Source organism: Micromys minutus (genome assembly GCF_963924665.1).
Source record: "Micromys minutus genome assembly, chromosome: 1".
Classification (NCBI taxonomy): domain Eukaryota; kingdom Metazoa; phylum Chordata; class Mammalia; order Rodentia; family Muridae; genus Micromys; species Micromys minutus.
In genome coordinates this window covers 228,173,857-228,190,921 of record NC_137969.1, presented here as the reverse complement: position 1 = coordinate 228,190,921, position 17,065 = coordinate 228,173,857, and the positions used below count along the sequence as shown (strand labels likewise).

Below are 17,065 nucleotides of genomic sequence, written 5' to 3'. Positions count from 1 at the left end.
AACTAATCAATGGCAGCTCATTCTGACTAACACAATGTTATTGAAGCTGCCATGGTTGTTGTTGTTTTTCTGCTCTTCTCGAATACAGCAAGCTCCAGGATAGCAAAGAGTATGTAGAGAGATCCTGTCTCAAAACAAAACAATGAAAATACTTTGAGTTTCAGATTTTCTAAGGTTAAAAACATTCCCATAAGAAAAAAAAAAGGATTATATAATAGATCTTTCTTTTAACCACAACTGTTGTGTTTTATAAAAAGAAAGAGAACAGAGATATGTTTGGTGGAGGTGTGGTATAATGTGTGTGTGTGTGTGTGTGTGTGTGTGTGTGTGTCTGTGTGTGTGTGTGTGTGTGTGTGTGCCTCTGCAGGCCCATGCTGCAGCATCCCTTCCAGCTCTGAGGTACCAGCCACAGGACAGTATAGTATAGAATAGAGTTTGTTCAGGGCATGGGAAGGGGAGTTGAGAGAAAGGCAGAGAGAGAGAGAGAGAGATTGGGAGAGAGAACAATAGAGAGCAAGAGGGGGAGAAGGAGGGAGAGGGAGAAAGAGAGAGGGAGGAGCAGAGAGGTTGGCTCTAGCACTTAGAGAGAGGAATGGGGAGAGAGAGGGTAAGGATAAGGAGAGGGAACAAAAGAGCAAGAGAGAGAAGAGGGGGTAAACAGCTCCTTTTTAGTGAGTCAGGCATACCTGCCAGGTAATTGTGGGGCAGAGCCAACAGTGATAAATCAACTTATCCAAAACACATTTTATCTTCAAAATAAATAGACCCTGTTTAAGGAGAAACAAACCAACAGAGAAAACAGCAGCCACAATAAACCAAATTATAACACACTGATTTATTCACTCAGCCCATGTTCTGAAAGAAGTGAGGGATTCTCTACCCTCCACCCATGTGGAAACAATGGCCCAGCACAGCCCACCCTGCCTTGGCCTAAGGGACTTCCTTGAGGAAACAGTTCTCAGGAGAATCATAAAATGTGATGACTGATAGCCATCTGACCCTCTGAAGAGTCCCAGTCAGGGTCCTGATGAAAGGAAAAAAATATAGCCTAACCCCTCCAAGGACCCCAAGCTAAAGGAGCCTTAACCCCATGCCTAAGAACCCCTAAATAACTCAAATATCTGCCAGTAAGCAGATATAAGGTCATACTCCTTGCTGTTCCGGAGCCGCTTTCTGTATGAAACTGGGTAAAGGGCGTAGGACAGGCCCTTGGATACAAGAGCCCGGTCTAGTAAGTTAACAGGAGATTAAGCTGACTTAACCGTTTATCTGGCTTCTGCAAACTGCACCGTTGAACCCCGCCCCCCTAGTGACTTCTGACTGCCATTGGCACCCCCACCCAGGAGACCACGCAAATACAGACCTCTGAGACTATAGAGAAATGATTGGGTTGTGATTCACAGATTTTGCAATGATTGGTTGTAACTCACAGGCTTTTGCTATGAAATGATTGGTTTGTGATTTGCGGGCTTTGTCATGATTGGCGGGCTTTGTTGTGAGCCATATAAAATCTGACCCGATTCTGCTCTCGTGGTCCGCAGCCCTCTACTGCAACATGGCATACAGGTTGTGGTCCCCAAGAGTGCTTGGAATAAAAATCCTCTTGCAGTTTGTATCAAGACTGTTTCTTGTGAGTGATTTGGGGTGTCGCCTTTCCTGGGAGGTGCGGAGAACCAGCACTTTGAGGGTCAGAGAATCCCCGACCCGGGAGTCTGGCCTTTCACTGACACATATGCTCAGTAACCAATACGTTTAAAGGTCAATATGCTTAGCCAATGAATTTAAATTATAAACTTGCTGATGTAACCTGTACCCCTCAAAAGTATAAAAACTGCTTGTAACAGCCTTTGTGGGTTGCCTCTCCTCTGGATGTAGGCCACTCCAGTGCACTAGACCAATAAACCTCTTGCTTTTGCATCGCTTCCCTGATCTTTTGTCTCATTCATGGGAGCCTCAAATAGGTAAGACTCGATTTGGGTCTTACAGTTTGAGGAATGGCTAGAAAGACCAGAGCTCAGAGGATTTGGCTGTACATGGATTCAAGGCTTTATCACGAAAGCTGCGGTCACAGGGTTACAAGTTTGTCCGGCTGTATGAACAGCTACAAGGTCTGGATGGTCAGCTTTATGTTCTAACAGTAAAACAGCATGCAAGTTGCCAAGAGCTCTTACTCAGCCTGTCACTCAGAGATAAGAGAAGCGAAAGCTACTGGCTTGTAGGAAGGTTTTATGTACACCCAGAAAACCATGGGGTTTGTCCTCAAAACTTGGAAGAATTTCTTGTGCTCAGGAAAGATCCTCTACTTTGGAATCTCAGGGCTCTAGATAATGCTTCACTACATCTAGGGGAAGCAACTAGTCTTCTCAGTTGTAGTAAGAACAGATGGTGATGGGACAAAGTATGACTTGGTGGGGCATAACTGTGCCCAAAGTCATAGGCTCTGGCTCAGATTTCATAGTCATGAACATCATGACATTGAAACATTTTTCCCAGACAGGAAGATATCATGCAGTGACTGGTAATCCAGACAAGATGGTAAACATAAAATAAGTATATTGGTAAGTACTTTGGGGCCAGGGTGAAGTCTTAAGTAAACTTCAGGCATGTTAAAACTGATCAAAACAAGGCAGAATCTATTTGTTGTATGACTTTGGCAAGGTGGGTTCTGAAGACTCAGATACAATCAGTTAGGGCCAGAGGGGGTGAGAGACATCAAAGCAATCAAAGACATCAAGCTCAATTAATTGTTCCAGATTAACCCTCAGAAGCAGAAAGAAAGACAGTCCAGTAACTGGGACTTGTAAAAGTACTTGTTACATTCTTTTACTTAAGGTTAAGGTTGGTATTAAAAATAGAGTTAAACAGACCCATTAGCTGAAATTTAGAGGAAAGAATAGACCCAGCGCTGAAAGGAGAGTGTTGCAGAGGCTCAGAGTCCAGTAGCATCCTTACAAGGAGGCTGAGCTTCCAATAAGATGCTTCCTAGGGAACTGGGAATACAGCTTTGTTGGCTGAATGCATGCCTGTTAGGGTCTAATAATCACCAGAGAATATTATCTCAGATTTAAATAGTATGTAAAAACAAGGAACATTTATTTAGCTGAATACCTTGTGTGTAGAGGTCTCCCAATTTGGGAATGGAAACCCCTACTGGGCTTAGAGGCTCAGCTTTTATTGTCGGTTAGGAGAATTCTAGGGAGGGGGATGTGCCCTTTTACCTTGATTGGTTAGGTCTATCTATAGGGGTCTGACTAATTTTACAATTGGTTAGGCTCTGGAGATGTTCCTGAAGAGTGGTTCATTTATTTTAGCTATCTATTTTAACTTCAGGCCACATGACGAGGTGTTCTTGGATTAGCTGCCCAAAGTTGTGATTGGCTGTTCCTGGATATGGGTTCTCATTTCTGAGAAACAGAAACTCCCAACCTGTCAGTTTGTAGATTATCGTGGAATCAGCCTTAGTCCCTTTGTGCCTGTTCAGAAAACTCTGGGTTTTGTCCTTGGTAAGATACAACACAAGGCATGATAGTGTAGGAGTAAAATATCCGCACTCAAGTGGAAACAAGGGTCAGAACTTCTTCCTTGTCTACAGTGTGAATGTGAGACCCAGTCCCCCCTCCCCCCCAGCCCACCAGAAAGAAAAACTTCCTAAGTACTCTGGAAATCCAGAAGAATCTGCATGGCATAATTAGAACTTTCAATATAATTACAATTTGCTGTGCCGGGCAGGCGTTTCGCCATTGAGATATTTTTGGAAGAAAGTTTGAATGCATTGCCAGGCATTCAGCTGAGCCCTTGACTGAGCACTTGGCTCACCTCATAGAATACTGTTTCATCCACCACCGTGTGTACAGAGGTCATGGGAAGAGGAAAATAAGGTGGATCAATACAGTGACCACTTTCTGGATAGTAGATTATCTGGGGTCTGTCTCTCCCTTGGCTTATAGAAATCCACAGGCTATGCTAACATAGACTCACTCTTCCAGTCATGACCATCCGTGCCCACAATAAACAGGAAGGGTCCCTGGGCCTTTTCCAATGGAAGAAGACTTTGGTGGTTAGGTTCTTCCAGTGGGTTATTCCAGATATCCCCCCAAATCCAAAAGGCCTGACTCCATGATCTTATTTGTTCTTGGGTCACACTCAAGATTAGGAACAAACAGATCCTTGTAATACAGATGGACTAGTGTGTTGGCCACACAGGCATTTATAAGGACAGTGGCTGTGATGTTGTCCTTCAGGAAAGCAGCCTTTGAGAGGCATAGGTGACCACCTTTGGGAGATACCAAGAAGCCCACTATTTGGGCCTTTTCACCTATGAAGAGAGAGAGACCAGTATAGGATTCATAAATGGAAAGTAGGCAGTGACTTTAGATTCTCCAAGTACCATCCTCAAGTATAACTTCCTTTTCTTCCTTCTACAACTATCTATAAGTTAAAAATAATCTTGCTAATAAATAAATTGATTTCTGAGTATATAGACTATCTAATGTTTATAAAGACATGGTCAAGAGTATACACAAAGGCCCTGGTAAGATAAATTAATGAACTGCTAAATGTTTTTCCTAACTTGGTGAAAATAGCAGCATAAAAGAGATATAAGATCAAGCTCAATTAAAAACTTTAGAACTCACTTGTAGTTCTGTATTGGATGTAGCAAGAAGAACCAGTCATGGGCTCCAGGTCCTGGAGCCCTAGCACATCCTCCTCCAACACTGGTTCATTTGTGCTCCTTAAAGGGCTTTCATTATATATGGACATACAACCTACATATTTAAGGTTTAGGTCGGTGTATATGTTCTGGTCAACATAGAGAAGAAGCATAGGGCTTGGACACATGATCAGATATGCCAGGCACAGAATGTGGAAGTTCCATGCCCCAAGATTGTGTTTAAGAGCATATGTGTCCTAAGTACACAAATATTCTTGACTCTTTAGACTCCTCGCCCTGTGTGAAAGAGTTCAGCCAAAGGAAAACCATAGCATGTAATGTAATATAAAACAAAAGACCCAGTCTAGGAACCACTCTTGCCAGGACATAAGGGGTCAAATTTACAATGCATATTGGTGTTACAAGGTATTTAAACTGTTTCTAGTTAGGGTGTGAATCCATATGTCTGGAAGAAAGACAAACCCTCAGTACACACCTTCAATCCCAAACAATGACCATAAAGTTAGTTTGTAGAAGGAAGCACCCATGTTTGAAAGTGATGTCTAGCAGGATATAAGTAAGCAAAAATTAAATTAAATTAAAAAAACATAAAAATTGTATTAGGATTATCATTACTGTGATAATGCAAGATCCAAATTGAGTCTTATCTATTTGGGGCTCCCATGAATGAGACAAGAGATTGGGAATTGATACAAAAGCAAGAGGTTTATTCTTCCAGTGCACTGGGGTGGCCTAAATCCAGAGGAGAGGAGACTCCAAAAGGTTGTTACAGTTTTTATACTTTTTAGGGGTACAGGTTACATAAGCAAGGTTATAATTTAAATTCATTGGCTAAGCATATTAGCCTTTGAATCTATTGGATAGCAAGCATGTGACAGGCCATGGGACCAGAGGGTCAAGCGACTATTCTGCGGTTTTTCTTTATTTAAAGATTTATTTATTTATTTACTATATATAAGTACACTGTAGCTGTCTTCAGACACACCAGAAAAGGACATCAGATCCCATTGCAGATGGATGTGAGCCACCAAGTTGTTGCTGGGAATTGAACTCAGGACCTCTGGAAGAACAGTCAGTGCTCTTAACCGCTGAGCCATCTTTCCAGCACGGTAGTTTTTCAAGAACGGTCCTGCTTCTCCCAAGAACTGTGGGTTGAGAATGGAAGTTGGCCTAGCCTTGACCTGAGGTGGTGGGTGTAAGGCTGGTGAAAACTCCTAGGGTCCTTCAATAAAACACCATGACTAAAAGCAACCTGGGGAGAAAAGGGTTTATTTGGCGTACCCTTCCACATTTCCTACAGTCCATTATCAGATGAAATCAGGACAAATTCAAATGGGGTGGGAGGTGGGAAGGAACCTGGAGGCAGAAGCTGATGCAGAGGCCCTGGAGGAGTGCTGCTTATGTGGTTTGTTCAATCTGCTTTGTTATAGAACTGGGGACCAGCAGCCCAGGGGTGACTCCACCCACAGTGGGCTGGGCCCTCCCACATTAATCACTAATGAAGGAAATGTCCTGAATGCTGACTGCTCTTCCTAAGTTCCTGAGTTCAATTCCCAGCAACCACATGGTGGCTCCCAACCATCTGTAATGGGATTCAGATGCCCTCTTCTGGTGTGTCTGAACACAGCTACGGTGTACTCATATAAATATAATAATAAATACATTTTTAAACAAAAAAGAAAAATGTCCTATAGGTTTGCCTATAGCCTGATTTTATGGAATCATCTTTACAATCAAGACTCTCTCCTCTGTGATGACTTTAGCTGTGTCAAGTTGACATAAAACTAGCTGGCACGATATTTATCATCCTTCCCACATGGATGAGGATCCTTAGTGTTATAAAAAAAATACCCTTCTTATGCCAGTGTCACCAATGGTCTCAAAAATGTGGCTTTAGTGGAGCTTGCCCTCTAAAAACTTGTATTAATGTTAGTAATGAGAAAAAGCCAGCCTCTGAGATGTACTTGATCAGCTGTGGGAGAATTCAAGGTTAGCAGCTTCTTACTGCTTTGGGAGTTATGGAGGTTTCAAAAGGAAACAGTTAAATCTTAAGAGATAGGAGAGATGGGCAGAAATAGGAATACTCTTAGTAACTGTTGAGGGAATGCTTGGGTCTTCCTTCCTATGTAGACCAGGCTGGCCTCAAACTCAGAGATCTGCCTGCCTCTGCCTCACAGGATTAAAGGCATGCACCACCATGTCTGGATGGTTTTAATAAGCTACAGAGAAAAGAGAAGTGTGACAAAATATCTCCCCTCCCTAATTTGCCACAGTAATAATAAATCAAGTTTATAAATAACACACCTCCCAACAACTTTTTCCAGTTTCCGCAGAAAATGTCTAAAAATAATTTATGGATATAAAACCCTCTTAGGGCCACCAGGGATTGCTAGAGGATAGTCCTATTTTCTCCTCATCTGTTCTACCTTTTTCTTTTAATAAAACTTATTTATTTCATGTATATAAGTACATTGTAGCTGTTTTCAGACACACCAGAAGAGGGCATCTAAATCCCATTACAGATGTTATGAGCCACTATGTGGCTGCTGGGAATTGAACTCAGGACCTCTGGAAGAGCAGTCAGTGCTCTTAACCTCTGAGCCAACATCCAACCACTGTTCAACCTTTAAAGAAGAACACCCTACATTAGCTGAAGTTTTTTGGCTCTTGAGTATTTGTATATGCGGTTTCTTTTGCTGACTCTATTATTCTCCTTCTCTCCTGATTTTGAAGTACTCATCATTTTAATTTGCAACTTTTAATTTAGATAGTATTAAGACACATTCTCGCCAGCACCTTAGCCAGTATCTCCCTCGCAGAGGACCTGCCATATTGTATTGTGGGTGTAAGAATAATTCTATTGGGCTATATATAAGTTTGCTGCAAATATTGATAGGGCACGTCTTAGTTACTTTTCTATTCCTTTGATAAAACACTATTACCAAAGCAGCCAATAAAAGAGAGCATTTAATTAGAAGCTCACAGTTTCAGAGGGTTGGCGTCCATGACCATCTTAGGGCTGGAGGGGGAACTCTGGAGCAGTAGCTGGGAGCTCATAGCTGATTTACAAGCACGAGGCAGAGAAAGCTGAGAACGGGGCTGACTTTAGAGACCTCAAAAGCTACCCCAGTGACACACCCCCTTTCAACAAGGCCATACCTCCCAATCCTTTTCAAACAGATCTATCATCTATCTAGACACAAGATATTCAAATCTATAAGCCTATGTTCATTCAAATCACCACAGGCCGCATAGTAGACAATGAAATTTTCGCCCCCCCCCCCATGACTTTCTTCCTTTTCCTCTTGTTCTTTAAGACAGTCTCTAGTAGTCCATACTAGCCTCAAATTTGCTTTGTAATGCAGATCTCCAGCTCTTGATCCTCCTGCCTCAGCCTCCCAAGTACCTGGGATTTCATATATGTCTGTACCCCCATACAATTTAATTCCCGCACCCCGGGAGCCATGAAGTGACGCTCGTGCACCGCCCGCGCCAGCAGCCGCTCCCCGTCGGGCTCGTGGCCGTCCAGCACCTCCAGCTCCACCACGAAGGGCGTCTGCACGTCGCGCTTGACCAGGCGCCAGAAAGGCCGTTCGGGCTCCATGGCCCAGATCAGCCCCATGGGCTCAAGCCCCGTGAAGCTGCCGCCCAGCGCGGGCGAGCGCGCCAGGTCCAGCTCACCGTGGGCGTCGGCGCGGTAGCGCGCGTGGGCTCGGAAGAGCGCGTCCTTCTCGTCGCGCAGGGCGGCGCGCAGCGTGACGGGCTGCTCGGGGGCCAGGCCGCGCACGGTGATGCTCAGCGGCTCGTCCCAGTAGCTGCGGCCCGCGGGTTCCAGACTCAGCGTCGCCGCCATGGGGAGCTGAAAGTCTGGGGAACGCCACGCGTGTCCGGAGCAAAGCCTGGCCTGCTGTGGAGCCGACCTGGTGCGTCTCTGGGAGTTCCTGACTCGTGGGTTCCGTGTCTCAGACAAGACAGGGACAGAAAACTGGCTGACTGTATAGAGGAAAGATGTGTGTGGCCAGAATACAGGGGAGCTCTGCCAGGACAGAGGATTCTGCCCACGTGGTGTTGTTGAGGATTGGTTGGTAATACTAGCTGAATATGATCCGGGCAGAGTCCGACCCTTGTGTGGATCCAGTAGCAGCTTTCTATAAAAACAAACAACTTTAAAATACTGTATTACTTTTATTTTAGGCCTTTCCCCCCCCTACTTCAGGGAACTATGAAAGGTTAGATACTTTATAAAGAACAGAGGTTTATGGTTTGGAAGTCTGGGAAGTCTACGTTAGAGGGGCACATGCTCAATTGTGTGTCCCCCGGTAGTGGACAGCCAACAGCACCCAAATTTGGGTATACGGACTCAGGCACAGCAGGAGAATCATTTGCCAGGCCGATAGCCCCACCTCCTAATGGCTGTAGCCATTCTGTTCCAGGCCTGCCAGCTGTTTCATGTTGCTGTTGTGACATGCCTGCCAGTCACGGACACAGAGAAGTGACATGGCTCAAGGACATGATGACTCATACCCTGTTTTGTTCTGTGTGTTCTGAATGGGCTGTATGAGGTTCACTCATCTTAAGAAAGTCCACAAAGCTTTATGTAGGACTCATCAAATCAAAGGTCAATATGAACTGCTAGGTTTTAAATATCCCGAGTCAGGGCTGACGACCTGGTGCTCTTCCTGCACCTATATATGAACTCACTGTGGTTTTCATAAGTGACCCTGAAAAATGCTACTAATAAGCCCAAAAGTTGTGACTGTAACACTCATGTTCTGCTATCTCAATGTTGTGAAATTCCCGTTCATCACCCTTCACTCTTCCCCTACCTTAATCGGGACCAATCAGCTTACAGGTTACCTGTTCATACTTTGCCTGAGCCAGCTGCTACCCTCCTTGCCCTTTAAACTTTGAACCTAGATTTTCCTAGAAAAAGTCTACTCTGAGAGCAGACTGTACTGCAGTTAGGCTCCTGAGTCCCTTTTTCGGTCCTGGACATCCAGTATTAAGGTGTGTGTTCAATAAACTGCTCTTGCTTAACGGAGGTCACTGATTGTTTGGTCTGAGTGGCAATTCCTGAATCATAATAATTGTAATTCAAAGCAAGCCTGGGTTACACAGAGAGACTGTTTTAAACAAACACACACAGAGACACAAAGCATGCAAGAAAAAAGGCCGTAGTCATCCTTCTGAGAGAAAGCTAGAGATAACCCACCCCTTGCTCCATTCACCAACACAGAGTGCTTACAACATTTCTACCTATTCATACAAGTGCAGTGGATATGGGTCTCTACCACACAATGCCAGGCGACAGTGGTACATGCCGTTCATTTCAATACTTGGGAGGCAGAGGCAGCTGGATCTCTGTGAGTTAGAGGCCAGCCTTGTCTATAGTGAGTTCCAGGATAGTCAGGGCTCAGAGAGAAACCCTGTCCTGGGGGGGGGGAGTATTTTTTCTGGCCCACAAACTTTGAGTGACATTTTGAAACATAGGAAATGCACATACGAAAAGAATAGGTCGAACGTGTCATGTAGATTTATACACACAGACATGCAGGCAAAACCATCTAACACAAGAGCTAGAAAGGAACCTCTCAACACCAGACCCTAGGAGCCACTTCTCTGCCCCAGGTATTCTTTCCCAAAGATAATTGTATTACTTCATGAGATATCTCAGGCTATTAATTTATGAGGAGAAAACTGAAGTTTCTGTAATCCAGGCCAAGACCTGAGGCCTCCGTTGATGGAAGCCTCTAGAAGTACCCAGACAGCAAGGTGAGGTCTCCATTAGGACATTAGGGCTCCATTCATGGGCACACTCCCAATAGCCTAAAGAATTCCTGGAAGTCACTATCTACCTACCTCCCTCCCCACTCTCTTTCTCTTGTCTCTGTTTTCTTTTTCTTGAGATAGTGTCTTTCTGTGTAACCCTTGCTGTCCTGGAGCTCACTCTGTAGACCAGGCTGACCTCGAATTCAGAGATTCACCTGCCTCTGCCTTCCAAATGCTGGGATTGAAGGCGTAGCCACCACCAACCAGCTTCAACTGGGAATTTTTAAGGTTTTCTTTTCATCTCATTGTAAAGCCTCTTGATCTAAAATCTTCCATACATATCCATTCTTTGTGACAATGACAACTCGGCTTGACTAATATTAGCACCTTGGTTATAACAGACATCTTGTATAACGGGTTATTCTATCATGTACCTCGGACCCTTAGGACAAGCGGAGGTGTTAAGACAGTCCGCTAAGCATGCTGTGCCTCCTCTGGTGCTCAGATTACTTTTTAACTGATATCAACAAATGTTTTATATGGCTAGTTACACTCTAGTTCTCATGGGCCAGCTTTGGCAATCGTAGGGCACAGGTCCTGTGATTGGGTACAAAAACCTTCTTGTCATGCTGCTCTGGATGTATTTCTGTCTGTGAGTCTCCAGAAAATTTTACCCTGTTTAATTCTGGATCCATCTGTTTCTTCCTTTGGTGTCCTGGTGCCTCCTGGTTCGTCAGGAGCAGGCTTATTGAACTACATACATCACATGCCTCCTCAGTGCCAGTGAGTTAGAAGCTTTGCTGGGCTTTTTGTTTCCATTCATCCTAAACTCTTAAAATGAAGGGAACTTTGTAGTGTCATAGAACCTGTCCAGCTGAAGGTACCATAGGACTATAAGAAGAAGTGATGGTACTTTGTAATCTTCCACGATATTTTATATATTTTCTATTTTTAAATCTTTAGGAAAAAACTCTAAGATTATCTAATTTCTAGTTTTCTTCTAAATTGACACACAGTACTCTCCAGTATCAAATGTGAGCACTGAATGAGGACATTTTTATCAATTGTTTTTGGTCACTGGATTATGTGTGATTACTGTTGAGTCTGTGGCTCTGTTTGCTTGCTGTATTTTTTTTTTTTTTCAGACTCATGCTTTTCTCTCTATAAACAGAGAACATCATTTTCAGTTGTTGGCTTGCACGCAGTGAGATCCTGTCTTTAGAGGTGACGTAGCAAAGCTTCTGAGTTGTTCGCACCCAGACATGTGGTGTGTAACTTAAACAAGCCTGGGTCTTGGTGTATGACATCTGTTAACAAAAAACATGTAGGGAAAGGAAGAATCTTCATGGAGGCAATGGGAGGGGGGTTGGGGGAAAGGGAATAGCATCTGAAATGTAAATACAGAGAATATCCAATGAAAAATTTAAAAAAACAAAAAACGTAAGAGGCGTCAGGAGATCAAAGAAAGCAGCAGATTCTAGGATCGAAGAAGCTGCAATTTATTGACAAAAATGTGTCAGTACCCTAAATCCATCTAGCAAACTTTTGTAGTGGAAGGTAATTTTGGGAAACTCTGGAATTTGTTGGTATCAAGTGCTCCTGGTCCCTTGTGAATACAGCCCTCTCTATCACCCACAAACTTCTCACAGCACTTTTACTGAAGTGGGTTTTTATATTTATTTGTGTATTTTTCTTTTTGTTTTTCGAGAAAGGTCTCGCTATGTAGCTCTAACTGCCATGGAAGTCACTATGTAGACCAGACTGGTCTAGAGCTCACAGCGATGTGTGCACCACTTCACAAGGGCTATTTTTATTTTTAAAGACAGCTCTATGTAGCCTTAACTGACTTGGAACTCAGAAATAGCGCGCCTCGCACCTGGGCTCAGGGGAGCTAGGGTTATAGCCTCAAGCCATCACATGCTTTGCATGTTCCAATCTCCAAAGCTCCTCCCCACACTAAGAGATGACTAAAGACCAGAGATGGTCTCTCCCACTAGGTCTTTTAAGACTCTTTAACTGTATGAAATAAATCGGTTATTTTCAAGTTAACTGATCTTGGCTATTTTAAAAATGCTTTCACGTTTATTTACGCATATAGCTCTCGCGTTACCAACAATCAATCGCCCACCAATCGATCACCCAACTCTCACAATAGGAGTGGATGTGGATAGGAGCTTAATCTTCCAGCTTAGCTCAGCCTGTTACTCTGACCTCCCTGCCCACCCCAGTGTCCTTGTCTGAGACTCGGAACCCACAAGTCAGGAACTCCCAGAGACGCATCAGGTCGGCTCCACAGCAGGCCAGGCTTCGCTCCGGACTCGCGTGGCGCTCCCGGAGGCCTCCAGTTCTCCATGGCGGCGACGCTGAGTCTGGAACCCGCGGGCCGCAGCTGCTGGGACGAGCCGCTGAGCATCACCGTGCGCGGCCTGGCCCCCGAGCAGCCCGTCACGCTGCGCGCCGCCCTGCGCGACGAGAAGGACGCGCTCTTCCGAGCCCACGCGCGCTACCGCGCCGACGCCCACGGTGAGCTGGACCTGGCGCGCTCGCCCGCGCTGGGCGGCAGCTTCACGGGGCTCGAGCCCATGGGGCTGATCTGGGCCATGGAGCCCGAACGGCCTCTCTGGCGCCTGATCAAGCGCGACGTGCAGACGCCCTTCGTGGTGCAGCTGGAGGTGCTGGACGGCCACGAGCCCGACGGGGGGCGGCTGCTGGCGCGGGCGGTGCACGAGCGTCACTTCATGGCTCCCGGGGTGCGGCGCGTGCCCGTGCGCGAGGGCCGGTGCGAGCTACGCTCTTTCTGCCCCCAGGTGAGTCGCCCTCTCTCCTGTCCTTGCAGCACAAGATGCTTGAGGGGTGTAGCACCAAAGCCTTGCAGACATGGGTGAGTCCTGACCTCAAAGTCACCACAGGAGCAGCACCCGAAGTTGCTTAGCAAGGCAGAGAGCGTTGGAGCTCACCCGAGCCGGGTGAACTAGAAGTCTTCACTGTGATAAGACCCACAGGTGGTTGTGCACAGGTTCACACTTGGCATCTGTTGTTCAGGCAGTGGGCCAGCACTGGGAAACTTTCTAACTTGCCAGGACTTGAGTGCCACTCAGAGTCCGGAATCTGAAGGTGTAGGTATAGAGGACCAGGGAGTTTTGTTTCTTAGGTGATTCCGAGGTAACTCTTTTTCCAGTATCAAACCCACAGCTTTGAGAGGGTTTGTAGTTCAGTGACTCGCAAAGAGCTGTTGTAGGGAATTTGGCCGGTGATGTTCATGACCCTTTGATTGTTGAAATGCTGATGAAGAGCAGTTTGAAGAGCATCCTTGGATAGAAGGATTCTCTGTTTCCTAAACATCAGTTAATGCTTAGCGCTGCAGTCTGATGGCCCCAATGCTGCTGCAGAAGATGGGAGGGATGTAGAAGGTTCTCTGGCAAACAGACTTAAAATAGGACAGCTACATATTTACGCAGTAACACGGAAAACCTACTCCACCAGCAGGAAAGGGCCTTTGTAAGAGATTTCTATGCTGTCTTTCCTTAACTTCCTCATGGTTGTCTATATTTCCCTTTTCTTCTAAGTCGGCCGTAACCTGGAATCCTAATTAGGGCATTGCTTTTTTAAAGTTCAGAGCTTCCTGAAGTCTATAGCATGTTTAGCTCTGGGATTTACAGTCACAAAATAACAGACATGATATGCAGTCACAGATAGTTGGATACTAGCTCCAGAAAGCTCTGAATACCCAAGACACAACTCACAGACCATATGAAGCTCGAAATGAAGGAAGGCCAAAATGTGGAAGCTTCAGTCCTTCTTAGATAAAAAAAAGTGTATAGCATCCTCTGAGAGTGTGGTACACCTAGATCTTAAATCATTAATAATTCAAGAGCTAAGAATGCAGCCTTGTGGCAATCCTTGGTATTTAAAAATCGTTGTTTAATCTTTACACACCAATAAAACTTTGATTATTTCCATGTTATGTTTTGTTTTGTATGTACTTTATGCTCATGATAACTAGTAAGTTTTCAATGTGTACTATAAAACTTTTAAAAAAAATCAAGTACTGACAAAAATATATTCATATAGTTTTATGCAAAAATGCTTTTAAAATCTGTACATCTATCTCTGTTTTTAAAAATAAAGTTGTTTAATTAAAAAAAATAAAAATAAAACCTCTGGGGTTTATCACCAGTTTAATTTTTCAACATACTTTTTTCTACTCTCTCCTTGCAGCCAAGTTCCCATGTTAGAGTATCCTTTCACACTGTAGTCTGTGTTAGAGACAGCTAACTCTTGCTATTCGGGGAGCTCCTGCGAGTCATGATTGTGTGTGCATAGAGGCCTGTGTGTGGTGTCATTAAAACTACTGTGGAAAAATTTTTGTAATTTTATAAATCGGGGTGGGAAACTGGGTCAGAAAAGAGCAAAGGAAAAGTAAAACCTCAGTAAGACATGGTCTAAGGCAAAGTTCAAAGGAAGCAGGGGTGGAGGTGAAGTGTTAGGATCACTACAAGTTTGAGGCTTGCCTGAGCCACTGTAGTGACTTTCAGATCACCCTGAGCTAAACCCTGTATCAAAATAAAGAAACAAGAGAAAGTGGTGGCATGGACTTTACACATCAAATGCATATAATCAGAACACAGAACTTGACAAGGGAAATTAAGATAAGGTAATAGAGACACAAAACCTCATAGGAAGAGAGGGAAGGAACTGTAAGGAGCATCAACACGTTATCTGTGGCACAGATGAGCTTCTGCTGCCCCAGAATAGAAAGAAGCACGTCCAGTAAAAGTCCAGGAACTCTTAAGCAAGTACAGATAAACGTGGTGTAAGGTGGGCAACTTGATGACAACCTTGACAATTACAAGCCATGGGCTGGAGAGATGGCTCAGTGGTTAAAAGCACTGGCTGCTCTTATAGAGGCTGTGGGTCCAATTCCCAGCACCCACATGGCAGCTCACAATATCTGTAACTCCAGTTATAGATAATCTGATACCCTCTTCTATCATCTTTGGGTACTAGGCACATTCGTAGTGCACACCACACACACACACACACACACACACACACACACACACACACACTTATTACAACTATGACCTCCCCAAGGACATGGACATTATCCACCTGGAGTATTTTGAGGAAGCTGTGACCTACCTGCTCAGTCACCCTCAGGTTAGCTGTTACTTTTGTCTTATGAAACTATGTTCTTACAACATCCACCCACCAAGGTAAGATTTTCAACTCCATTGCTTAGACATTGTGAAATAATCAGGTCCTCTTTTCCCAAGTCAGGAAGAAGAGTACATTTCTGGTACACGTGCACAGTCAGCATATACATGATGATATCAGGCTGGAGGGGTGTCTCAGCCATTAAGATATCTGCTCAGTTTCCTGGTTCTAATCCCCTGTGTCTTCACCAATTGTATTCTTATATCTGTGACCTCACAAAGGTATTGATTCCCTTTCTTTTCTCCATCTCTTTCTTAGGTCAAGGGTCCAGGTATTGGCCTGTTGGGAATTTCCAAAGGGGCAGAACTCTGCCTCTCCATGGCCTCTTTCCTGAAAGGCATCACCGCTGCTGTCATAATCAATGGCTCTGTGGCCATTGTTGCCAGAACCTTAAAATACAAGGATGAGAGTCTGCCCTCTCTGGGCTTTGACAAGAATCGAATCAAAGTAACCAAATGTGGCTTTTCAGATGGAGTGGATTTTCTGAATTTCCCCCTGGAAGGAGCTGAGCAGAAGTGCATCATCCCCGTGGAAAGGTCTGACACGACCTTCCTGTTCCTGGTAGGGCTGGATGGCCACAATTGGAAGAGTGAGTTCTATGCCAGAGAGGCCTCCAAACTCTTGCAGGCCCATGGGAAGGAGAAGCCCCAGATCATCTGCTACCCAGAGACAGAGCCTCCTTATTTTCCCTGGTGCAAGGCTTCATTGCACACTTCCTTTAACAATGTTGCAACCTGGGGAGGGGAGCCCAGGTCTCATGCCATGGCCCAGGTGGATGCTTGGCAGCAACTCCAGACTTTTTTTCCATAAACATTTGACTGGGGACAAAAGGACAATCCCAGCAAAACTGTGATTTTCTTTGAGTAGTGACATTTCTGGTGCTGATCCCTCCTGAGAATAGCTGCCCCCATTTGGATGTTGTATGCAGTTTTTTTCTTTTCTCTCCTTTTAATGAAGTCTTGAAATTTTCCCCCCTCAAAGTTTTAATTGACTTATGTTTGAGGAAGGATTGGGTCTTACTTTCTTATGGTGCCAAGGACTGAGCCCAGGGCTTGTGCATGGCGGGTTAGCACTCTGCCAGTGAGCTAACCCATTGCACCTTAGCAGGCAGCAATTTTTAAGAACCTTAAGAGGTTGAGAAGCATTTCTGCTTCGTGGCACAGCATGCAATTGATAATGCTTCAGTGCCTACTATATAATGCAAGCCAATAGCTATTTACTAAATGACTTCATAAATAAATCCTTGACTTCTGTGCAAGCAAGCATATGCAGGGCCCCTCATGTATGTGAGTTCTTCATTGCAGATCCTACCACCCATGGATCAGACCTACTTGAAAACGGCACTACATCTCCATTGAACATACAGGGGCCTTTTTGGGTCATTTCTCCTTAAGCCTTATGCTGTTG

The 17,065-nt window shown here is 44.7% G+C and overlaps 2 protein-coding genes and 1 pseudogene across 3 annotated transcripts; 1 reads left to right on the top strand and 2 right to left on the bottom strand.

Moving 5' to 3' along the window:
- Window positions 1-3,706: 3,706 nt before the first annotated feature.
- On the bottom strand, window positions 3,707-4,674 carry LOC308417634 (acyl-coenzyme A thioesterase 6-like; annotated as a pseudogene). The gene is made up of 2 exons: window positions 4,635-4,674; window positions 3,707-4,307 (listed from the first exon to the last, which is right to left on the bottom strand). The product of its transcript is annotated as an acyl-coenzyme A thioesterase 6-like (transcript).
- Window positions 4,675-7,900: 3,226 nt separating this feature from the next.
- LOC308437321 (acyl-coenzyme A thioesterase 1-like) lies at window positions 7,901-8,654 on the bottom strand. Its single transcript, XM_080938432.1, has one exon. It carries the CDS (start codon window positions 8,523-8,525, stop codon window positions 8,016-8,018), a length of 510 nt encoding a protein of 169 aa, XP_080794558.1. The 5' UTR covers window positions 8,526-8,654; the 3' UTR covers window positions 7,901-8,015.
- LOC308437312 (acyl-coenzyme A thioesterase 5-like) lies at window positions 8,549-16,511 on the top strand (the record flags this gene model as incomplete). Its single annotated transcript, XM_080938420.1, is given in 6 exon segments — window positions 8,549-8,595; window positions 12,670-13,219; window positions 13,222-13,322; window positions 15,503-15,601; window positions 15,917-16,456; window positions 16,458-16,511. Coding segments are annotated over 5 exon segments (1,221 nt in total). The 5' UTR covers window positions 8,549-8,595; window positions 12,670-12,792.
- Between the last annotated feature and the right edge of the window lie 554 nt (window positions 16,512-17,065).